At 37.7% G+C, this 26,854-nt stretch overlaps 1 protein-coding gene across 1 annotated transcript; it reads right to left on the bottom strand.

Annotated features, from left to right (window-relative positions):
• Positions 1 to 9,441: 9,441 nt before the first annotated feature.
• LOC139145547 (uncharacterized) lies at positions 9,442 to 25,901 on the bottom strand. The gene is made up of 24 exons (XM_070716776.1): positions 25,819 to 25,901; positions 25,157 to 25,279; positions 24,513 to 24,651; positions 24,053 to 24,239; positions 23,497 to 23,708; positions 22,626 to 22,738; positions 21,907 to 22,026; positions 21,334 to 21,462; positions 20,959 to 21,180; positions 20,229 to 20,366; positions 19,696 to 19,873; positions 19,409 to 19,549; positions 18,883 to 19,020; positions 18,636 to 18,766; positions 18,370 to 18,517; positions 18,038 to 18,198; positions 17,632 to 17,875; positions 16,635 to 17,213; positions 16,053 to 16,244; positions 15,573 to 15,763; positions 15,120 to 15,231; positions 13,700 to 14,028; positions 13,310 to 13,517; positions 9,442 to 12,628 (listed from the first exon to the last, which is right to left on the bottom strand). Exons 1-24 carry the CDS (start codon positions 25,825 to 25,827, stop codon positions 12,363 to 12,365), a joined length of 4,410 nt encoding a protein of 1,469 aa, XP_070572877.1. The 5' UTR covers positions 25,828 to 25,901; the 3' UTR covers positions 9,442 to 12,362.
• Between the last annotated feature and the right edge of the window lie 953 nt (positions 25,902 to 26,854).

Below are 26,854 nucleotides of genomic sequence, written 5' to 3'. Positions count from 1 at the left end.
GATCTAAACACAGTAACACATATCAATCACTTGCGCCTTTGCATTATCATTGTTATCAATTTGCTTAGGTAGAACTTCCCGTACCCTAAAAGCTTTAACATATCTCATGAATCTGATAATTTATAATCCTATACTTTCGAGCCCCTTTCACGTCACGACATAACTATATATTACCACATTCACAAGCCAAGTTTGTAGTCTCCGAACAAGAAATACGTGATTTATTCTCTGGTCGTTCTACGTCACGACACACCGCGTCTATGTCATCATTTTGGCGCGTCGGGCTTTTTTGCGTCGATCTTCGGTGTGCTCGTCAATGTAAACAAACAGCATGACGGCCGGTATTTCTCCCACGATCAAAATGTGTCTGACGTGAAAATATCGTAAACATTAGTCACGATTATTAGAGTCTGACAAAATACATCAACTAGGCAAATTTTTGAGTCCTCGTGTTTTAATTTTGTCGCCAATATGCATGGGGGTTCGTATTCGTATAGACCCCGGCGACGCCTGAACTTTCGAAGCACTGCGTACTTTTATGCGGTGGACATAGGATTTCCACTGCCCTGGGGGGGGGGGGGTCAAGTGCGGTGTCCAGGCCTCCAAAAGTCATGTAATGAAATCGATATTTTTTCAGGCTATGACAATAATAATCCTAACAATGTAAACACAAGAGTGTACCGCCTGTATATTATTAAGGAATTATGTATGTGAATAATTTTCGGAAACAACGAACTCGAAGCTGGTCGCGTTACCGTGGGTTCCTTAAGCATGGCAATCAGGGTCAGGCGCGGCGTTTACGGTGTTCACACCGTCGAAATTTCTAGGCCTATGCTATCTTCGAAATAGTGTATAACTTTGTGGAAGGTACGTGTAGACCGAGAGGTCGTCTGGCATTTGCTCCATACACGAACGAACGTGAACGCCGTGTTCCTCGCTCACGCGACGGACGACTGGAAATGATTAACAACTTGCGAACGGCGTATTGATATTATTGCTAAAGTGATTTAAAAGTTTAAACGCGGAATCGTCTGCGAAAACTTCTTTTACTTTGCCGAAAATAACGAATTCTTAGCTTGTGCATGTGATAGGTTGGCAATATCTAAATGTCTCATTTTATTTAAATTATTTTATTTTTGTTCATTTTTGTCGACATTGCCTGACGGCTGCCATTTACAAACGAGTTGATTTGTGAAAAAATGGGATAAAAATACAAGTATCTAAAAATGATAAATACAATAAAAATACACAAAAAGTACATCCATAAGGATGAAAGAAGTGACGTTTTAAAGAGGTACTGTTAAAATGTCAATGATTATCGAAGCATATTGCCATTCCAAATCGACCAACGCCATTGGGTTATGAAACTGCAAGCCACTGATTGGTCAGCATTTGTCTCGTGTCCATAATCTGTTGCAATACTCCACTGGAACACTATTAAATAAGTGAGCTTATCCCCATTTTAATGATCACTGGAGTTGTTTGTCTGTTGTCACTTTAGATTAAATTATGGACGTCCATAAATAAAGAATGCACATAAATGAAAACAATCTTTCCGTGTAAACTAAAACTACGTAAATGACGCTGTATAAATTCGTCAATACATCCCTGTTGATTAGTTTCTGATGACATTATCCTGTTACCAACCATTGTAACAATGTCAACTTAACCTTTACCACAGGGTCCAGCAAACAATGCTGAACATTGATTTATAATTATGATGCGAAATCAATATCTATCACAAAGAAGTTTTCATAACATAAGCATTACCTGTGTCAGTGTGTGCCTGCAGCTACGCTCCTAACTATGTCTGTATAGTATCACGATGGCAATCGGTGGAAATATATGATGGGGCAAAATGGTGAGCAGCAAAAGGACATGAACATGCTCTTTGAAATACTATCCAAAGATATTTGGGCTTAGGTAGCTTTAGACACTCACTGACACAGGCAAGGCTTGAGATATAAAAATGTTCAATATAAAAGATTTATTATTCAATTGCTAGCCCGACCCAGTGCTCGTTTCGTCATGAATGGCGACTTGGTGACTTGTACGAGGCTTTGTCCCTGTTAGAGTGTCAATGAAACTTTGATCTACGATAAGCATTCTATTGTGTGATGCGAATTACACCTTATCGAAATTTTCTAAAGAGAAAGCCAGTACACAAGTAAAATATGTCGATTTTGAGAATGTACAAGAAAATATCTCTTGCATCGCGAATAAGCAATGTCGTATATAATAAAAAGAAACGATTTTGTATCACCATCATGCATAAAAACAATGCTCGGAATTAAAAACTGATATAAACCCTTTGGATTATGAACAAGGAATCAACGAAATTCTACCTTTGTGCGTCAATGAGTAAAATACGATCTCAGTTGCGAAGTAAATCTGTCTGTACTCACCCAATTGTATTCCGACCAGCATTGAAACTATAAAATATGTCCTTGCGATTTTGATTAGTGCTTGACGGTACACAATCAAGCGTTTGCTTAGAATGTGAGGGTCCCTGGTAAAAGGTTATAATAAACTGATACCGTGACAACTGAAATCACAATGGGACATTGTCGGCCTCGTCAGTAAAGAAAATAGATGTTTGACCTTTCAAGTCTAGGCAAACCGCATTGATTGATCAATAAAGTACATATACACCTGATATTTTAATGCGGTTAAAATTTGGTTGAAGTTTCATTTCTAGCACACACTAATGACATAGCAAGCAACTTTTGGGATTTAAACATGGGAGTCGCTCAGTCTCGGGGTGAAATAGTTTTCATTTACTCAACACATGATTTGCAGACCAGGGTCAGGGTTCATAGTAAGCGTGGAGATACAAGCAAGGAGACAAAATAGCACTGTAGTTTGGATTATATTTCTTCGTGGTCTAGTAATTTTAATTACATTCAATGAGCATGTTCTAAATATTTGCACATTTCAAGTTTTATCACTCCCGTGAGGTAAGCTGACACAACGGTTGCCAGCAAAACCCGATGGAATGACTGAATGCAATGACATTCTCATTAGTTGTTTTAGGCCTTACTCACGACGTGCGGTATCATGAAACCATAAGCTGTTGTAATGCTCGTAAATACCACGGCCTCAAGTGGTTGCTGCTGAGACCCCTAATAATAATAAACTATAGGCCTATAGCTTTCAATTACTGGTGACATTTTCTTGCTCGCCTCCAAAGAAGCACGTTTCTTTTCTCTCTCTCCACAACAAAGACTAATAAATTTTACAACATTTGGTCAGTGCATCCTGTTTCCGATATCTTTCAAGCCCGCATCAAAAATATCCGTCACAAATTTTTCCTCTGATCGATTTGCGGAAAACGTAACTCCATGACCTCTACGCGAAAGGTCGGCTGACGTACATTATTGTCTGGTAAGCTGCCTAAAGGCTACCTGGCATTGAACGGGATCGCCTGTGGTAGAACGAGGGAGGGTAAGACGTACGCGTAGGGCTGTGCGCGAAAGACCAAAATTACTAATACAGACAAGTAGACAGAACGAGAGGTTTGGCAACAAACAATCGTGGACCAGAGAGTAAAAGCAGAATGACACAAATTACTGAAATTTTAAAGCAATGCACTCATAGGCAGTGGTGAATAAATGTCACACAGGGCGAGATAAAAAACAGAAGCAAAAACAAAAAGCAAAACAAATGAATACTTCGATACTGATCGACGGTAGCTGCATAATATAACCCTCTCCCATATATTTCTGTATATGACAAAGATTATATTCGTTTGTATAAAACTGCGCACTAGGGAAAGACTGCATGGTACCTGATACCCGAGTCTTTTCGGGTGACAAACTGAAGACTTTTAATCCCCCAAGGTGTTAATGTTCCATTGTTATGTTTATCTTATCCAGCTTGTGCCATTGTATTGCCATTGTAGGAAAGGCAGGTCTGTGAAATTGATCCTCTGATAACTAAGTAAGGAAGTGGGGTATTCCTAAGTTAATGGAGCTTTCCCGTAACGGTGCAGAATAAGTAAATATATTGACTGCACACTCCAATAATTGATCTTTCATTCCCTTCCATTTTACAGCTGGTGGCGCCTTGAGCTCCAAGCCCGGTCACTGCCGCTTACCATCACAGGACGCTCCTTCCACATTCATGACTGTTCACCTAACGTTTTAAGATGTAGTTTTTAGTCCAGTGGAAAATGAATCTGGTCCTATAAATCAGTAATGCTAATCGAAGGCCTTGTTCTTCCCGAAAAAGGTGCAAGACAGAATGTAAATTCACGTCAACAATTATATCCTAAAGGTAGAGAGATTCCGTGTCAGTGTTTTTGGTGTGAAGTTCCGGCTTGGCGTGTGTAGTATGGTCTCACTTTAAGCGTTTACCATAATAATTTTGAAGGAAGAATTTTAAATTTTCGGGTATACCTCGCAAAAACACGGCATGTGTATCTTAATTCTCTGTTTAAATTGGTTGTATTGCCAATTAAGAACAAATGTATATAGGATTTCCTGAAGTTACTGCCACGCTTGCTTACGTCTAACAAACTATATTCGCAGTTATAGTTATGATTTTGTTGAAATGAGTATTCCGTGGTGTTCGAAAGGAGAGAGAGAGAGAGAGAGAGAGAGAGAGAGAGAGAGAGAGAGAGAGAGAGAGAGAGAGAGAGAGAGAGAGAGAGAGAGAGAGAGAGAGAGAGAGAGAGAGAGAGAGAGAGAGAGAGAATGCAGTTGGCTCGTTTTCTATCGCCATAAACGTTTTTCTTATCACCTAAGCACGTTGTAATTCCAAGCTATTTTGCCATATCACTGTAAGCTCAAAATCGACGTTAGGCATACGGCATCTCTAATACTTGTAAGATTCAACCTCTCTTTGCATCCTGATTCATAAATTCACATCAATCTGAGATGAATAGGAATTAAATAAAAATATCATATTTCCAATTCGACAATACGAAAGAATTCAATCTTACGCTCTTACGCATCTGATTTTTCATAATGTTGTTTCTATTGCCATTGCTATATAACGCAAAAAGCGGTCTGATAGCAGGGATATTCTTTAATAAGAATTATATTACTCACTGAATTTCTTTCTAACAAACATAAATTACTATAGTCAGCAAACGTATGACGTAAAATGAGTATCACTTGCATTTCAACTCTAGTGTTTCGGTCGGATATCCACATCTTTAAGCGAATTGGAAAGCAAGTTGCAAACCTCTTTAGGCATTTACTGTTGAAGACAGAGAGGAATTTCATGCATACAAAAAGTCAGTGTTGTTGATTTGAAACAGGCCAGCTTTGCTCGCAATAACAATGTATGAGTTTAGCTTATACATTATCATTTTTATAAAAGGGTTTATGCATTCCTGCCGGTTACTATAGCAAGCATACCAGTCTGTCATTCAAATATCACTGTCAAAAGTCTCATTCCATGGTCATGGCAAACACAGTACACTATAGGACAGGACAGGACAGCACAGACAACATAATTGGACAAAGTGCAAGCACATAACGCAGTCAAATTCGTGAAATAAAGATATAGGAACTCTGGTAGAAAAGAAACAACAACGCTGAAGTAATGGCAGGTGATTCGAAATGGTTTACACTGCAAGCGCATACTGTCCCACAGGTTACCCCTGTCATATACCAAATTGTAAGTCAAAATAGGAAGTGGTCACAATCTAAAGACTAACACCACTAATGTACTGTAATCAGTAATTCAATCAGCGATAATCGTTCTAAGAGACCAATCATACTTATCTACGAGCCCATGACATCCAGCTGCCAAAATATTTTTGAATATAGAGACAAGCCATGATGGTACTGTGTAACTCTGATTTATAGGTTTGCAATGGAGATGGCCGTATCTCTCTGAAATATCAACATGTGAACTAAAGGCTTTCATATATCTCATAAGCTGAGATATGTATACCTATCGGATTGAAAGAGTGAAATGTTGCTGTCTAGGTATTGGAAACTAATGTTAATCTCTCTTGTCGTACAGTCTACTAGAAAGGTAACCATTAAATTCAATTTTCGAATAAAAAAAACAATAAAGCTTGCCTGTTTAGGACATGTGAACGATGTATAATTTCTTCATTATTCAGTGTCATTTGGAAAGAAGCTAGTCCCAGTATATGGTCTAATATGAACATTCCAACGTACATATACTTTTTAGTGAAGTATGATTTACTTCCTTGAAAACGGATTATACAGTAATCCACATCGTTATCTTTCCTTTGCTTTGGGATCTCTATTGCTTGTAGAACGTGTAAAGATATCACAATATATCACACCGATTATCTCTTATCCAAAGCAACCTTTCAACTTGTCAGCGATTTTGTATTGTCTCACAAAGTCAACAGGAACAACATTAAATTGGGTCGATAAATGTATTATTTATAAAACATAATTTCCTCTGATAAATCTCCCAGAGACCTGTACGAAAATGAGGATATTCATAAATCATTTTGACAATATCTGCGAGATTTCCACTTAAAAGGGAAGTTACAGGACCGTGGGCACACAATAGGGGGATTACCGATGACGCAGCTATTTGCATACAGCCGGGAGTTTTTAAATTCTCATAGCATTGCTTTGACCATATGATAAATTTGAATAATCATAATGGGCACTTTCTTGAAATATGCAAAGAGAGGTCAAATGGTCGTACAGGGAACACATTTTGAAACATAAGCGTTTTCCGAAAAGAAACGGAACATTTTCTCAGTTTATTTTCGACCCAAGTTTAGTCGCTGTATATTCACAGACATAATATGCACGATTCAATGACAATGAAAGCCTGACATGGCAAAATTGTGGAATTCTGGGACCAAACACGGCACGTCCAATCAGTAGCGTGGCTTTTTCACACTTGCATGGATTTACGATAGTTCGGCCTTTATAGGGGAAGTTCCTGTTTAAGAACTATTTTTATCGACGGTCATTCTTTGGTTCATTTATGTTTGCGGACAGACAGCAGTGTGTGGGTAAGTAATCAGCTGCAGGGTGCTCGAATTAAAGTATCAAGTAAATAGATTAGAGCGGTTTGGTGTAATTTAGGTGCCGAATTGTTTAACAATAGTGATACTTCGATTAATAGTTATGTAATTGTTTCTCTGATTCCAAGAATTTCACTGTGACCCTAATCTCTGTTAATTATTCAGTAAGAGAATGATTGAAAGTTTACTGGAGGAAAGTTTGATAAAAAAGTTTTTGTATATCAGTTTCGAGGCGCACACTACCTCAAGATCTCGGCATGAACAATAGGAGACTGACCAACACGGTTTAAAATCCTTAAAGAGGCAGATTATTTTCAGCTATATTTTGACATTTTATTCCAATCGTTAATTTAATTCTCAATTCATGACTTAATTTTTAATTGAAACTCCGACAACCTTTTTGTCTTAGACTGTAATCTCTAGCCTCACAAAGCTGGCTCTCCTATTGGCCCTAAAATTCACTAAGAAGGTGTTGTCCGGCTGGAGTTTTACGCCGGGTGAATAATTGACACAGATTAAAGGTAGGGGACTCGATCCCAGTGATCGAGTTTGTTCTACTCTGCAAGAGGATTATGGAGGCGTGATAGCCTTTTGTTTTCCATTGAAATTGTAATCTAATGAGTAAATTTCCTGGCAAGACAATGTGGCGCATGTCCCATGCTTTTAAGTAGCATTGTCAGATCTTTAAGTTATGGGTACAGTATATTCTTAATGACTGCGTTCACTAACCCGTATGAACATTTTTGACAAGTGAATTATATTTAAATGGTAATACTAAAATTCTTGAGTCGCATACAGTCGAAATCTGAACAGACAACAACATTACCGTGACAGCTAACTTACCTCTTACAATACGTGTACTGCAGAAATCACGGGACGCTCTACACGATAGTCTCCTTCTGCTACAGATCCTCGACTGCGTTTAGCGCGATTCCGAATACAAAGATATCACTAGGTAAAACGATGAACAGATACGTCTAATAAAGAAATCAATGATAGGTACATGATATTGCTTACTGCCGTCCGGATTTTTTTGGCAGTATAATTTCGATATAGTAGCCAATAATGATTTACGGTAAATATTTGATCTGATGACCTTTCTCTATTCTTTGAATAAATAGAACTGCCCACGTGCACGCGTCCCAAAGTTCTCTACGGTGTGTACTATCCGCCACGCCTCACCCTCCAGTCGTTCACCTGCATCTAGTTGACAGCCAAACCGAACACATGTTTATGAATGACACTGTTTACATATTTCCCGAGTCATGAAATTGAACATGATCCATACTAAAAAAAAACGTTGAATTTTGCCTTCAAACAGTATGCAGTGCTGTATTTATAATGATACTCATTTCACCATGAAGACACAGGGGTATAACTGGGTACAAAGTTCTTACCAGCCTGACATTTTTGAATGTGTGATAAAGTTGTCGTTATTTGTCGAGCTCAAGATCCTCGATCCCTGATTCGCGAATTAGTGCTTGTTGACATTGACTGTTTATATGATTCCGTATTTTGTTCTCCTTTGCAAATTGTGTTCAGTTTATCAACCTGTTTGAAGATAAAGTGACAAAACATCTGCCAATAGAATTTGTGAGTAGCAAACATCTTGTTATACGTGTTTATAGATGTGAAGGGTGTGGTAACAGATTCGCAAAGGATTCGCGACGTTCCATGGGAGAATCGTAGGTGCCTTCTCTGTTAGCGACAGGCCTAGGGATTGTTCTATCTGTGAGGCGTTTTACCTGTCAAATCCAGGGTGTTCAGTTATTGTTTAAACTCAAACACATGTATCAGAAAGGAGAATGCTATGAAGAACACCCAGAAACAAGTGCCTATGAAAAATAAGCACGAATTATTAAATATTTCCCTGATCAATTTCAGCCGATTCAAATACAAGAGAAACGTTACGATAGCGTATTCAGATGAGTAAACTTTGAAGACATCGTATTTCATAGGTCAATACAATTGAAATGCTGAGAGGGTAGCCTTGACTCGGATAGTAAAACAGTTTGCATTTTTAGTTAAGCTTTTACTAGTAAAATAATTACTTTTGTGTTACATGAAAGTGTAAATACAAGTTGTGCTGATTTACAATATAACAGTATAGATCTAAGCAAAAGTGGACTTTTCATTTTCAATTGCTCATTCTCTCTTGGTAATGGAGAGTTAAGATGTACGTTGAAAGTTACCCTACGAAAGTAGAGGTAAAATCTGTAAAGCTATGAGTGCTATTATTTAATCTGCTTCAATGATTACGTAATGATACTTGCATCTCAATGTTGCTTCTACCAGCTTCATGTGAGAGGAAGATGGGTTTAATCTGAAAATTTCATCTATGGATACTTCCCAATTCAGAGCCTTGTTCAATGAATTAGTAATTGTAAAATATATGATATGTTTCCCTGGCGACATCATCACGAAATCTATTCCCTACATAAAACAAAATTAAACAACAAAAATACTCATCACCTTATAATCGCATATTTATTTCAGAGTCGTATAATCACAAGGGGATATATCCAACACTTTGGAAGAATACAAAACGTAAATGATGCGTTTTTATTTATTTTACCTAATTTGCTCTCGTTATTGCATGGTCATGTAAGAATTTGAATCTAGGTCAAGGTTTCATAGTGTTTTCAATGCTGAGAAGGAATGTATTGGTGTAACTGGAATGCCAGGTGTTTTGCATTCCCATGAAATTCAAGAAAGTGACTGGGGCATCTAAACACTTTATGCAAGATATTCGTGATTTCATCCGCACAGAAAACCCAAGTTCAATTATATTCTCTAACCTCCGTCGTATTGAAACTTACTTACATATTGAAATTTCAAGCGAACAAAGTGGATCGATGCGCGGATTCTCCACCATGTCATAGATAATCTAAAAAAAGGCAACATTCGAACTGACGAGTTATAATGTAGAACTGGAGCTTGTTCAATACGTAACCATATGGCTAGACCTAACGACCCAGCCGCTAATACATCTTTGAGAGTGAGTCTATCATTGCTTAGAGTGAGAGACTGATGCTAAGAGTCTCGCCGTTTATAGAGTATCGTAACTATGCCGGATACAAATGCTAGAATTTTATCTGTGTGAACGAGTTCAGCCTTGTTGTAGATCAAATGCTGGTATTTCTACCAACCATATTGTTATAGTCCAAATCGAGTAGAAATGTGCGGCAATAATTGCGTTAAAGGACACTAATTTCTTGGGTAACCTTTAAATGTTAGACTAGATATCAATACCAAAAATACAGAATTATATTATTGAAACACGTTAGAATATATGCAGGCCGGTCGAAACTTTTAAGTGAACGCACCTAAGGATACGTTTGACCAACGTTGGTCTCACAGCAGCACTACTAACTTGAAAGTTGTTCAATGGTTTTTATGATAATAAAACTTGATATTATTTTCACCGAACTTCAAAATCAATTGAGAAACATCTTTAATCCCGAATAACCCGACATGGACGAGAGCATAGTTGTTATAATAATTTGCAAACTTCAATTTTAGGTCTATTACATACGGGGTTTTTATAAAGACAACATTTTCTTGGATTTCTCATCAAAGTATTGGCTTGACCGACAGTTTCTAATTTCTTATTTCATGTTGACATGACTTAAAATGGAGCATTGCATCATTATACCTTGGTCTTGACAAAGTGCACTGCAATATCTCGGATTGACAACAAGACAAGCATGTAAAACAGGCCGAGCAGCCCTCACACGCCACAGACACATGGAATATGCGCATAAGATGCCAATTTAAGATATGCAAACAACAATTGAAGATTTAACAATGGATATCATATAAATGTTTTGATTTCATTTTTCTTACATCGATGAAAAATATGCGTATATGACGTAATGTAATTTTTAAAAATATATTTGTGCTTATCACTCAAAATAAATCATGAATGAGACACCCTTCATGTACTATTTGACACTGTGCACAAGTTATCCACATCGGCCGTTAGCCACGTTTTATCAAACGAAACTCAGCAGATCAACTGCCATACACATTGTTTACACGATGCAACATATTATTCATGACAACGGTTGATATTTCCTGGCATTAAATGTGCCAGGACTAAAGGTAATGAAATATTCTTACTTCTCAAATCGTGAGTTCGTGGTTCGTATTGTTTGTAACACTATTAGAAAGGTATCGATTTCTAGCAATGAACTAAATGCCTGCCGCACACTGCGCCTAAACTGTCCAGTATTGCAGGGTCTTCACATCAATATCAAGGATGTGGTATCATGGAGATAACGAGTAAATTGCAATCAACCTATATATCTCGTTATTTATAAAATAAAGAGACTCCACTGAATCTGAGCATTCAACAGGATAATTAAAACAAAGACTTTTTTATTTTGGGGTGTATCCTTGTTTAATTGACTATCTATAAAGCACAAATGGACGGTTTATTCCTAAAAATATGATCACTGCTACAATGTACGCTGATTTGTGTAAACAAACTATAAAAAGCTATAGCCGTGTTTCCTGTCAAAATAGGAATGGAGTGGCGTTTGTAAGTAAATATATGAGAGAGAAAGACGGAGAGACACAGAGACACAGAGAGAGACAGAGAGAAATGCAAGAATAAACATACAGAATAATTCCAATTTTCGTAAATGTATCCTTCCCTGTACTTAAAAGACGCCATTTACTAAAATAGCATAAGTACTGAAGCGACTAAAATGCACGTTATACAGCATTAGCATGCATATTGAAGTATTACAAAGAAAGTTGAGAGTCAAAGGGATCATTAAATCTCGTTTAAGTAAAAAATCTGACTGGGCTATATGAGAATACTGATCCTCTATGGATGCATCATGACGAAATGAATATAACATGAGCAAATTTATATCATTATACTATAAATCCATGAGCATTTCAATAAAAATAAGCCTATGCTTTATCTAATTGAGATTCACTACAAATAGATAAACGCTTTATCTTACATGGTGTGATTCTACATAACAATGTTTTCGTTGCCATTGTCATATAATGTGATAGCTTTTACGGTTTCAACTTGTATAAAGTTGTTGCGAAATGAGATGCACTGTTTGCCGTTGATAAAGTATCAGAATTCCGGGAAACCTAGAACTGAAAAAAATAATTTTGTAGCAAAAGCTAACATCTTTAAAATTAGCATATATGTATATGCTCGAAGGCGCACTGCCAGACAGCATTTATCAGCAGGATACAGTTTTAAAGCGAGAAAATATGACAAGAACAAGTGAGCGAACAAAGAATGTGAAAATGAATGTCGTTTCTGTCGTAAAACTCATATTTTGGGTAGATGGCCACTTTTAAAAGTGAACTTTGAGACAGCTATACTCTTTATGCATATTTCTCAAGTTAGAGGGGAACTTCATGAGTACGAAAAATCAGTGTTGTAGATTTCAAACAGCCCAGCCTCGTTCGCAGCAACAATAGTAAGGTAGTATCTTAACGACGGATCTACATCAGTCAATTGATAAATCGGACTGCGAGTTTCAAACCATTTCAAAATGTTACTTCCTCCAGGTATCGAACTGATTGACAGCTCATAGGTTAGAGAAGAGTTGCTGATGAACAGTTTGGTCCAGTCTACATGTACTGCGCCCTCGCCCGGCCAGGAATAGTGTACGTCGTGACCTGATTAACGAGGACGGTAAAATTAGAAACAATCATGACTTTAGCGAATATGCATCTGTAACATGCTTATAATGTTAGTTGTCAAAATTACGTTAAACACCTAACTAACAAAACGGAATCATTTATTATTATTATTATTATTATTGTATCTTTATTTCGGACTTGAGCGTCCATATAATAGTCAAATAAGGCTATAGTATGAAAATTCAGTTACAAAATTAAATTATGGTTGAAAAGATAGAAAAATTGATTATATCTACATACATAATCCAATGGGTTTCTTTTTAAACAGACATTTAAACATAGAGTAACTTATTCCAGTGCTTTACCATCTCTGAGTTGAAATACAATGATTTACATACATTTCGTACAATTGCATTGCTACTTTTCAAAAGTCTTTGTCTCAGGCTGTTTATCTGATTTCTCAGAAGAGCATCAAAGTTGCTTATTCTGTTAGACACAAACATTAGACTCGCGCTGCTCCATGATTTATGAATCCAGTCCATACATTATCTATCTTTCAAATAGTTTATGCAATTCTTACCGATCACATCAGTAAATTAAGTCACTGTAAGTTAGCGAACAAGTATGATCTGCACACCGCCTCCAAACAAAATCGTCCCTTAATAATATTTCGTAGTGTTTTCATTCCCTTAATGGATGCATTGTACTCGTTATTACCTGTAAGATACGGTGGACACGTTTCTATGGTGACATCTGATATGACCGGTTCACTCTTAAATCCACCGTAGTTAACAGCCAGTAATTGTATTTGATAGGATTTGTAGGATTTTAAAACCAGACCCGTCAACACTGCAGTGTTTTCACCTCTGTCCCCGACGATCCTGGAACCCAGTGACGTGCTTCCTTTATCCGTCACCAAATTACTCTGGAGAGGAAGAAATACACGGAGTGAAAAATAGGTTTACATTTGTTGACTCACGATGACCTGCTCGGAGGGACAATTCCATACAAAGCATTTTGTAAATACAGAGTTTAAATTACTTCCATTCCGTACTCTATAATTTGTAATGTAGAAAACAAGAAATCATCATGTCTGTTAGTTCTTACCTCGTAGAGGGATATGCCGGACAAGTCTGAAAATCCATCCCATGCAATACTTATACTATTCACATCCGTTTGATGGCTTTCCCGTGCATCGTACATGGTTGGGGAGGAAATAACGACACGAAGCGTTGCATCATGGGAGTGAGGTGCCTCCTTGACGATGGTGACTCCACTGGATACCATCTCACTGAAAAGCCCTACAAAGTTTTTACATCGCACGGTGCAGTACACAGTCTCCGCATGATGTATGAGATTTTCAAGATCTACTGAAGCAGAATGCAAAGTTTCTGTTCTTGTGAAGGGAGACAGGGTGGAAGATGATGGCGCTCTTCCTGTAAAACATGGTACAGATACCCATCAAAATGTGAACTGAAAGGGGACACATATACGAACACTCACAACAGTCACAGACATACAACTGAGTGACTGTCTGACTGTCAGTCAGTCAGGCAGGCAGACAGACAGACATAAAGATAGATATAGACAGACACATACACACGCACCTAGACTCATTTTCCCTTCTATCATTACCCCCATTCCCTTTGTAGAATAGCATTTTTCCAGATAGATTTTAGCCATATTATTCAAAGTATGGGCATTTCATTGATGTTGAATAAGATCCACTCTGGTAGAGCTTGTATCAACACGGAGTTCCAATATAACTTTTATACCAACTCTCTGATTCATGTTATGGCTGGTGCTCAGAAGTGCAGGAATTTTGGAAATTTGTAGGTCGGATTGTAGATTGTATGACTACGTGTATCCTGTATCCTGTACTGCCGGAGTTGAAATGTGAAGATAATTGTCTGCACGTTAAATTTCGTAATGTCATTCATAAAAGATACAATGTTTTATCTATAATGTATTTTCAGTTTTTATAGTGCGAATGACATCACACGAAAGCAATATGCCGTTGTCTATTTTTGTCTCAATATCTCCGAATTACTTGTGCAAATCGTCAACTGTTAAACTTTATTCCTGAAGATCTTGGTCTTTGCAACAGGATGTAATCTGCAGGTAGCAAGACATCCTCTATTGTTTGAAAAACATCAGTGCAACTCAGAAAGAGGTCATACCTTACACCATACTCCAAATAACTTTAGGTTGGTGGCATCCGATCATTACAGGTGAGGGACGCAAGATACGAAATTGTATTTTTTTTAATTAAATCACCAAAATAGTCGCCTTTGAAAGCACTTGAGGACTTTTGGTGATCTTCTAATTCTTTGCTAAACGAAATGAGGGTCCACAAAGCTGTCGTGCTGATGCGATTTTTCCATCATCATTACCACCTTTCACCATCGAGGAGTTTTTGCATTTGCAAGAGATGTTAAATGTTCCTCACTGAAACTGCGCATATTCCTATCCAAAACAAGTGTTTGCCATTATGTGAAACGTTAAGCTCATCTTATGTGGTACTCACCTACAGCCCATTCACAATACTCAATTCCACTCTCAGGGTCACTAACTCTCCAATGCACTGAGATCACAGATGATGTTTGGTGAGTGAGATCTTCATCCTGGTTAGGACCATCCTGTTAAGTTTTATACACACTCATTAAGAGTTCAACGTATGCAATGCCTGGCTCAAAAATATTAATTCACAGCAATAATACATCTTGAAGTACACACAGGGTACATCGTACGACAAATGTACACAGTTTTAACTGCAATCGGTTTGATATCTGTCCTTTAATGTCGTTAATGACCCAAAAGTTATATATTTGTCTTATCATCCCAATTTATGTTTATTATCTTCATAATGTTGTATACACGTACTTTTCATCCTAAAATATCTTACTATCTCCTTTTTTTCTAATTATCAATAGAGGCTGTAACCTTTCGCTGCTTGCACCATGAAGCTGAGCCAACTTACCCCTATACAGCAAATGTCTGGAGGTGTGGTGTCAACCATGATAGGTTCAGAGTAGAACACTGCAGTCAGATCAGCGGCATTCTTTGCCATCACAGTGACGTAAAGTGGTAAACCATGGGTCAATGAAAGGTCATTGACAGATACTTGGGACGACCGACCTACAGATCGAAATTCTTGCAATTGTGTTCCTCCTAAAACAATTGAAAAACAAGAATTAATGTTTGAAACAAATATTAGGTTTATTAATACTAAAGGACCAATGATTTGTTTGCTAGAAATGTTTTATAAACTTCATAGCAGTTAGGAAATTCATTAACATCTCGCAATTATACGGTACACATATAGGTTTTCTTGTACTACCATGGTAAGATTTTTACAACATTTGGAGACTTGGGTTGGAATGTTATTATTGTTGTTAAAGAGTTGAGCTATACGAATGTTCATATGAACAGTAGCACACTGCTGGTTTTGCTGTATTACCTTTAATAGTACCTATAGCGACCATATAGTCTACTACAGGGCTCTCTGGATCTGTGATATCCCAGCTTGCATGCATGGAAAATTCCTTTCCATCTGTACGCAGATGCACATGGACGGGATCGGGTGATTCGCTACTCTCTTGTTTAGAGGTTGAGTGCAAGAGATAAAGGTATACGTCATCTAGTGAAATACCTGAAGGGGAATAAAAAATAATTGATTTTAGCGTGGATGGTCGACATGTAGTTCACTGCTGTCAGCATCATTGAAAATATATTGTGTGGAAACATAATATTATGGAAAAGCTGCCGTATGACACCAAATTGTAACTTTAAACAATTGAAGAAATTCGACAAAAGACCGAAATTCAGCTAATTATGCATCTCAGATATTTGATATAATCCTGTACCTAAAGTGATTTCCAATGCAAGCACCTATATGTGTATATGCGTATCAAGCTTTTAAAAACACATGTGCGATGAATCGTAAGATTTTACAAGTATCTCAGTTTTAGTGTATTCAAAAAATAGTTTTTGTTAAGCAAGGCTCTTCAGAGATAATCAATTCAAAAGTAGATTTACTTACCACTTTTTTCTCCAAAGGATCCGATAGTAACACTTGAAATCTCTGACGTAGCAATGAAGTAATAAACATGTTCATACCAGTCCAGCTGACTCTGAGTCCTGGCACTTTTTTGAAATAATTTGAACACTCGATCAACGCCGGGAACGCGAATGTATCCTTCTTGTGACAGAAGTGAAGTGGTCGATCCGGGCAAATGACTTGCATAGAATGAAATTTTGTACTTTCCGCCAACTGTGGTTACGACCGTCTGCGATACGCTGCCATAGATGTTCATAAAGGCATTACCAGAGTTTGCATTCGCATCAGTACCAGTGAAAACATGTCCTGTTCCTTGCACCTGCCATGCTGTTGGCAGACAGATCAGTATTTCTGGATCATTGCAATCTGTGTCGTTGCCAATTTGACTATCGCCTGTTTCAAATTCTTCGAAGGAAGGATTACTGATTAAGTTCGTCCCATCGAGGACTGTTTCCTCTGCCTCTGGTGCTGTCGTATCCACGGTGATACCATTTGAAAAGGATGGTTCGGACTGGAGGCCGGCAGCATCGACAGCAGTGACCTTTGAAAAGTAACTTTGACCTGTAAGTCAGAAAAATAACTCGATAATTATGTTACCGTTAAGTAACGAAACGTTTTACCCAACAAAATGAATTTCCGCATCCATGGCAGTGGGAATGTTTGATTTGGTTTTTAGGGACATTACATACCAGTTTTCGCTTGGTTTCAATGCAATATTTCACATTTCTACGTGTTCTCTCGCAGCATTTTCGATACTTGTGCAAAATCTTTTTTTTGCGTAAACTAGAACGGTTGTGTTTAATATAGTTTTTCCAATCTCAGTCTACACGAAATTGGCACACACACAAATGTTAAAATACAATAACCTTGAAAACACACCAAGGCGAAGACAACCGTAAAGGCAATAACTTTTGAATCACGGTTCAGCTAATACACGGCGGAGAACAACCACTTAACTTTAATCAAAACATTTCATCACCTGAGTTTAATCTGTGCTCAATCGGTGTCATCATTGAAAGATGAAGTCCAACGTTTTTACATGCAAGAATATCTTCAGCTCCAGGCGTGGTACCAACACACCACATGTAATGATGAATTGATGACTGCAAGTCAGAGAAACCATGCCACGACGCAGCTACAATAGTACTGGAGTTTTGATATCCTGAGTCGTGAATTCCGAGACCATCATGCACCACGCCGACCTCTGGTGGCGCTGTATCAATCTAGAGAGGTAACAGGTTATCATATTTATCAACAAGATTTTTTTAAATGCAACTGCACTTGCACATAACTGTACCCATCATGATGTAGCGCAATGATTCTGATCTAAAATCACTGAACACTATCAACAAGTTAGAAAATACATAAAAATATTATATTCTCACCATGAATCCATCAGACGATGCAATCGATGTAAGTCCAGCATTATTTACAGCCTTGACGTTGGAGTAGTACTTGAATCTTGGCTGAAGATTTAACTTTGTCAACATCACTTTGTATTCATCTGGTGGGTGCGTATTTGTACTGTAAGATATGACATCTTCACCTGAAATACAGAATGGTGGATAGATCTAACATGAGCATTTGTCTTGAAATACATGTATGGGTAGGAAGCGTTGTTTCACAATATCTACCTGTATACCTCATTCAGACGTCAACATCCGAAACGAAAGAAAATCATATGGTCTAGATCTGATGGTCATAAAGTGGCACCTACCTCCAACATGTGTTCCAATTGACACCGAGAATTCTCTGATATCAGAATCCCTATCTGAGAAGACGTTTCTCCATGATATTCCGATATATGTTTTTGATGACGAAAAGTCGACATCAATCAGGTTATCGAGGTCGAGTACATCCTTTACCTATTCACAGTTAAGAAAATCAAGAAAGAAACGAGTAGTACATACAGCTGAGATGAAGATTAAAACAACAGACCAATAATCAAAATACAACCATTCTTTAGAATCATCCAACTCCTACCTTACGTGACGTTGATATCGCTGGCGGAGTATTGTCTGGTTTTATTCCGTCTGATGTAAATATGGCGTACCTCATATCGTCGTACCATGTTTTGACGTAGAAAACGTACTCCAAGTTCGAATTCAGATATACTGAAATACATAGAGAACATTATATTTTGACCTGAATTTCTGCCTGCTCCTTCATTGTAAATAGATTCAAGATCGATGAAAAATTGTTCTATGAGGCAAAGTTATGATTTACTTACTATCTTTAACAGTAAACACATCAAAGGTGTTAAGACCAGCGTCGTGCCATACTCTGTCGAACGCGGGATCTAACAACCCTGTTCCGGGCGCCGTGCCTTTGCTACCAGCACTCCACTCATAACGTTGAATAGGTGTACCTATGAAGGGCGAACAAGTTAAATATATCTATCACACATCATTGATTTATGTGTTTTTATCTATCGAATAAATTGCACTGTCAGAAGAAATCGATGGCCTCTGTTATGAACAAAGTAGCCTTTTGTTCATATATTATTCTATAATACTATAATCACAAAATCATGGCTCGATTAGTCCGTCTATTTGGCCCTCTTTGCCTATCTGCAGAGTGACCTTTGATTCATACAATCATTCCATAAAGGACGCAACAAGATTAACAACAGCAATAACAACAACAACAACAACAGTCATCATCATCATCATCATCATCATCGTTAGCATCAATATCATCATCATCATCATCATCATCATCATCATCATCATCATGATCATCAGTTGATTTCCTACCGTCATTCAATGTTCTCCATCTCGCAGCTACAGCACATCTTGAAGCTGTGAAGTTGACGTCTTGGTAGACATCGCCCATCAAATCTTTGTCTCTATAGTCCATCACATCGAAGATTTCAACCTGTTGGTACTGACCATTTCCTGTCAATGGAAGTTACGTAATCATGGAGTGAGGCAGTAGGGTAAAGCGGCCATACTGTGAGATTTAATTATTAAACGTGGCGTCGATACTTCATCACTCTAATCACAAAACTTAGCAGTGCGTATAAGACTTGATACAATCCCACCTTTGACGTCAAAGCATTCATCGGGAGTATAGTCGCATGGTTGGTTTTGTGGTGCGCATGTGCAGTCGCCCTGACATGTCTGTATCTCACATCGCCTTAGTAATGACAGAATCCCGCTATGGTCATTAGACTTTGTCACCACAAATGTTTCATGGGCTTCATAGCTCCGTAACCCAACCTGTGTAATATGAACGAAAAAGTGGATATCGAAACGAAGATCGAATGAACACTTTTTGAAATGTTGTCAAAAGATCATATGGAGCATATCACCCATCATAAACGGACACTTCGAAAAATCATCAGAAATGGTAGTCGACTGAAAAAATTTGATTGTTGCCAATGAATCCAATCAGTTTCTTGCTTCATTGATTCACAGTGTGACATGGATTTATATGTATTGTTTACCAAAGTACCAGATTAAGTGAGGAACTCTCAGATTACAAATTCGCTTTGATAAAGGATTTATTTGATAGATAAAAAGAAATAGAGAGCAAAAGTCCTTTACATCGTCTCAGTGAATATATTCTAATTACCTCATTGACAGCCCAAAGTGTACAATAAATGTGTTCTCCAGGAACAAGGTCTCTGTTGATATCAATAATCGCCGTTTGTACGCTACCTTCGTCGAAATGGGAAGTCCCATTGGAGTGAGGGACTTGTACTGTAATATGCTGCATGGCAATGACACGATTGAGAAGTATGTTAATGCCACATATCAAACGCCTTGTGTCCATGTTGCCCCCTCATCCTGAGTATCAATAACCTTCTAGGAACACTATAGTTACTTTTGCTATGGCCTTATGTAATAATCAAATAACACCCCTATCTCAACATTAATTTGTCATTGGTCAAGATATTGCACAAAGTCACTTCGAGTTTATCATTTAAGCCGCAACGAGGCATGTCAGAATTAAGTATATCAGAGCGAGTGGCTTTGGTAGACAGAGTATATTTAGAGAGACGTACAAAGATGTGAAAGGCTTCCTTTTGAGAGATTTGACGTCAACAGACTTGGAAAAGGCAAAACACATGTCGACGGACACATCCAATCAAAATTTTTGCTTCACCATTATGCTATGATTCACATTACGGACAGTTGAAATTGCAATATATAATCATATCAGGTAGCATACCAGAAGGTCGCATACCACATGATAAAAGAGTGATTTTAAAATGTGACAGAAAGAGTTTTGCATTGATTCAAATACTGCAAGAAGCAATGTGTGTTTCACGACCAAATTAATACACCGATGCCTCACTTACCCCAGTCATATCCCATGAAGCATATCTACTGCCTATTCCAACATGGTAATGTCTTATTCCTGTGTGAATATCAGCAAATCCTAACCAAGCTAGTTTAACATTTGCTGAGTTTTGGCCCTGACTTTGATGATACGTCATCCAGCCTTCCTGATGACGCGTTAAACCAGCCGCGTGGTCGGTCTCTACAGCGAAGGTGCCAACAGTTGGAGGGCTTGAATCAACCTGGAAATGAAGTTAAGAATGCTTATAGCTATTATAGTCAGGTAAACGCTGCTTTGCACTGACAATTCTACCACCCTTTGCTACTAAACCGTTAAAGACAGTACGTGATACATACTGACGTATTATGAAGTATCAATTAAAAGATCGTCTTACCAAGATGTCGTCCGTGTCGCTGGATGTACACAGTTTAGCTGCATTGCATGCTATCACGTGGACATAGTAGGTGTTACCAGCTTGCAGTGACAGGTTGGTGAACGTGTACTGATGAAGATTGCCTTGTACCTGTGTATAATCAGAATGTAGTCAAATGTGCCTACACAGGCCAAGAGGGGCTGGTGTATTTTGTCCTGTCATTACTCAAAATCTGCGCATAGAACGATTGCTTAGTTTTTCTTTCATATATGCAAATATTACACATGTTGGTTAGTAACACCTTGACGGGTGTCTTGACCAGCAAGCGATGTTGAGAAAATCCCTACAGTACACATAAATTACCTGGCATCGTGATGTCGGCTTTTTTACAGCATAAGTCGGACAAAACCTACTTGCAATTTTTCTCATTTACATTCACAATAATACGCAAGATTGGGAGAGGAATATGACGGACTTTGATCATATAAATTGGTTTTTCCGCTGTGCGATGACAAATTAAAACCTTTTCACAGCATACATTTTGGATGAAAGATGTAAACCTCGGAATGCAGTGTTAAAAAACTAAGGTGTTACCTTTACTGAAGGCACAGTAATATCAGACTGGCGATGAGTGGAGACAGACAGCAGCTGAGTTTCTATCGGACTGTCAGGATCGTAAAACTCCCATGATACCGTGAGTAGCGAAACCCATACCTATTGTATATATACAGAGAGGTCAATATGGTAGATTTAACTGAGACAGTGATTAAAGACCGACGAGCTGAATCTAAATTTAATTCAGTGACTTCAACATATCTCACAACTTTCTCAGACATGCTGTGAATTCTACCCGCGAAGCTTCTTCTTGTGTAACGAAATTTGATGCATTGCAACACCTTAATTTGTGACGGAATAAGAAAGTAATTATTTTACTGTTAAATTTCGTTTTAAATTGACTGCTGTCCTCAAAAACAGGATATATTACATACGAAACAGATATATATATATAACGTCCAATTGCAGTAAATGCAGTCTCAAGTGTTGAAATGGATAACAACATGTTTTTCTGGAATGGTTCATGAGCATACATTCACCGTAAGATTTCACCCTTATTATCTTTGACTTCAAACTTGCACACGCAGTTCCAGTCTTTGATAATTACACTTGTGTATACTCCCTTCAGTTAGTACATCAACTGCCTCACAACTCTATCGACTACAAACTTTAGATAAACATTGAAAATAAATAAATTCTCATCTAATAACTAGACAGTAGTTCTTGAAAACAAAATATGGCCACGATGCATGTTGTACCTGAGTTCCATTGAATATTGATCCCATGGTGCTATCAAATTTTGGCTTCTTAATCAGCGTAGGCGGAGTGACGTCGACGATAACCCCATTAGACGACTGTTCAGTAAAAAGGCCTGAAATCAAATGACAGATTATTGTATGTTAGTTATCGGCCGTTGTAACAGGTTTATTGTATGTTTAGTTATCGGCCGTTGTAAGTTACTAGTAGCTACGTTCGACGATGTACGAAATGTTACGAAAAGTGTTTATGACGTTGCCATCGTCATCATCATTATCGTCATCGTCGCCGCCGCTATCGTAATGATGCGCAATTCATCAGAAAAAAACACCGCAGAAAAAAAATACGACCAATACATAAGACGTATATACTGTTTATAAAATGTACTAAAAGGACAGGTCCGACAAAGAGCTATTACAAAACGTCACATCAAATGATTAAGGAATGCTAAATTGATTAACTACATTTTTTTCGAATCGTTTTAGCAAATGCGATCACTTAGTATGAACCATATTCTTCTAAGTCAGCTGAGAAAGTAAGTATGGTTAATGTGACTGAATAGCTGCCTGATATTGTAATGTAATTGAAGAATGTGTACTGTAACATTTCCGAGTTTTTGTCCAGCTGCTAGATGATCTGGGCAAGGACACATTTTCCCTTTTAATTGAATCAAAATACCGACATTTGTCTAGCCACATGCTAGACAATGTTTCCACTTTTGCAGAGTTGATTTCTTTGTAACTGACTGATAACACCGCTTAGCTGATAATTACGGCTGTCAGTGTTGACAACACTTCTGTTTTGACATTATGTCTGGTTCATTATGCCGACCGGTCAACGCAAACCACTGTGATAAGACATCGGCCTATGTACCTGCTTTATTGTATGCTGTAACGGTCACATAAATCGGAGTGGCTACTTGTAGCTGGCTGGGTAACTTCGATGTAAATGCCTTCTCTGTCAGGTGAAGTCTAGTCCTTGGTAAAGTATCGTCACCGCCGAGTGTCGTTCCTGCACGAAGCTCGTAGTGTGAAAGTTGAGAATGAGGATCGTGAAAATTATACCAGTGAGCCGACAGTGATGTCCTAGAATCAAGCAAAGTTGATTGCATATTATTTTGAGAAAAAGCAAACTTATGAAAAGATGTATCCACATTCATGTTATTATGTTTATATAAATCGAGAAACCATATTGTGTGTTCATTGTACATAATGGCTGAATTTCCTGTCATTGAAGCGCCAGGCAGAGACTTATGAATTGGCACAACACAGGAATAACAAACAATATAAATGTAGACACCAATATGTTCAATACGATCAAAATAACGGCATCTTTTGCTTAAAAGTAAATGTTTTTTCATGTTAACTTGTGGAATCATCATCGCCTTCTAAACGGAGATCATGGACGTGAAGCGTCTTTGCTTATATACCTTGAAAACTGGAAATCCTGGTCTCCGTGACTCACTCCGTCGTACACTTTGCCAGCAATGGGTGGAGAGTTATCTGGTATGATACCATCAGACGTTACAGTCGTACACAGTCCAGCAGCGTTACATGCAGTGACTGTTGCATAGTACCTCGAACCAGGTTCCAAGTTGAGGTTTGAGATTCTCATTTCTAAAAGTGTAGTCAAAAGTGGATTTTTTCAGAAATATGTACATTTATTATATTAGGCAAAAATTATACACTTTCATGATGGCAAATATTCTGATGTACAGATATATAGACCTTTCATTTAAGTTTGACATGTACATACAGCTTTTACAGCCTTTGCCCTGGATCAAATTTGTTAATTCTATAATAAACGAAGTATTACTTCAGCCTCATCTGAAACAAGTTTTGGCAATAACGATTTACAGTTATCAATGCTAGTTAATTTGCCGCTTTTACCGAAAGAATACCCAACGTCTTCTTCTTTCATGACATCGTCACAATTCAAACAAGTTCCGATTTGCAATGAATATCCAGTGATGGAAGAATGTGGATCGTAGAAACCACCCCAGTGTACTGCAAGGTAGTCCAAGTGAGTCTGGCGAAAAGTCAAAAAGTCAATGTGTATGAAAAATTAACAATGCAAGGAACAGTTTTTCTACTTTAAGTGTTAACAATTAGTGGAGCAAACCAAAGATATCATACACAGTAGATGTATAGAAAGTATGGTCGTAAATGAGTGATCTAGCATACAATTAACAGGCTGAGAACTCACCTTTGCTGTATTGTCATCACTTATCAATATTTTGAAATTTTAGTATTGATTCAGATGCATAGCGCTATGACAATTATATATATATATATATCTCGAAGTTGTGATTGATTTCTTCCATAAGCAAACCTTTTCCTATGCAAATATATCTATGCCGCAATATTTAGCTTTCTGGCAGATATTACAACTTGTGTACGAAATGATTGTTACTGTCAATCATACTTCCCCTGAGTTTTTGAGTAGTAATACGCCATAGTCATTTGATGACTTGCCACTTAAAATACCATATATCACAACATTTTACTATTGTCTACTTGAAACGACGACGTACCTGGTAATCCTTATCTATTTTCTTCTCATCTCCGTCATACACTAAACCATCGTAAGGTGGCGATGCATCGACCAACACACCCCATGATACGGCAGCGGTCGAAAGCCCAGCTCCATTGTAGGCCTTTATATCAAATATATAACAGTCATTTGCACTTTTATACATGATAATATCCCAGAGTAATTCAGATAATGATGAGGGAGGTCACAATATTACCGAGCATAGTAAGTCATGGCGAAATGATTTGCTTTTATTTTCTTTACCGAAATTATTCCGTCTACCTACTGAAAGAGTGGCGTATTGACATCTAATCCCTGTTAACGGACTTAAGTATAAAACGAATTGCTATGCATTCGAAAAACTGGTTGACAAATGTACAAAATAATTCAACCACAATCCTACGATATGGACTTTATCACTATCATATAATTGCAATGGCGACTTATATAATATAATACACATGCATTGTTTTGTTCCTCTAAGCGTGGCATATGGATCATGGTGTTTTTAAGTTGTAAAATGACTTCCGTTACAGAAGTTCACCGAATAAATCACTTCATTCTCAGAGATCTATTTATATTATTCTTTAAAAAACTACGCAAACTACCTGTGCATGAATTACCAATATTCATCTCCGGGAAAACTCTCTTTTGTCAACATACCTTGACCATTACATAGTAAACGTGACCTTCAATTAGTTCAAGATCCTCGTCTTGATTGGCCGCTTGGCTGTTGTTCCGTACTTGTACATGGATACACGTCCGAATGGTAAGGATTTGAACCTACACACCATTCGTACTCAAAAATCCCTTCACATAATGGAAACTCAACAATTAAATGTCTCATAGGCCTATTACCATTTGCATCAGTCAGTGTGTCGTCGTTGGTACAATCTACTCGCAGAGCATAAGTGTCTAACTTTGTCGTTGTGGTTTTTCACATTACTTATTTCATTACAAATGTACCGTCAAAAATTAAGCAACAGAACATTCGACAATTATGACTATATCTACACATGTCAAGCATGACCATGATATTTCATGCGTGTAGTAATTGTATTACTGTTTTCTTAACCATTTGATTACTGGTTTATCAAATGCAACAAAGAAAATCTCTAGTTTAAATATGGTAGAAAGGCATACCGCTTTCGTCATCAGTAAACAAACCCATCCATGTTGCCGCTATGGATGACGTGGAGGTAAGGAAGTGACCGCCCAGGTCTATTGATTTGTCTGACATCACGGGTGGAGAGACGTCAACCGTAATGCCGACGGAAACAGCTTCGGATGTCAACCCAACGTAGTCCGTAGCTGTATCGAAGTGTAAAGCGCACTGAGATTATGTTTAATATAATGTGCTATATCAGAAATAAAGATTAAGATTAAGATTAGAACAATGTAAAATGTCCGCCACTATATCAGATGTAAAATGGCCATTCGTTTTGACGTGAAATGATACATGTGCGTGATCACTATTTCACAAGTGACTAACGTCTCTGCTATGTTACATGTACGTTTTTAAGTTATTATTTGATCTATGTTAAGGTGTATTCACGTATCCTTCAATGATTTAATAATTTTCAAAAAGAAGTTTTCAATGTTTCAATGTACCAATCAGTTTTTTCCAGTCAAGTATGGATTTATGGTCATAAATTATGCAGTCGACATTACAATGGAATCAAGCAAACCTCTGACAGTG

Source organism: Ptychodera flava, chromosome 12 (assembly GCF_041260155.1).
Source record: "Ptychodera flava strain L36383 chromosome 12, AS_Pfla_20210202, whole genome shotgun sequence".
Lineage (NCBI taxonomy): Eukaryota > Metazoa > Hemichordata > Enteropneusta > Ptychoderidae > Ptychodera > Ptychodera flava.
Note: the sequence above shows the minus strand (reverse complement) of the source record. Positions and strands in the feature narration are given on the sequence as shown.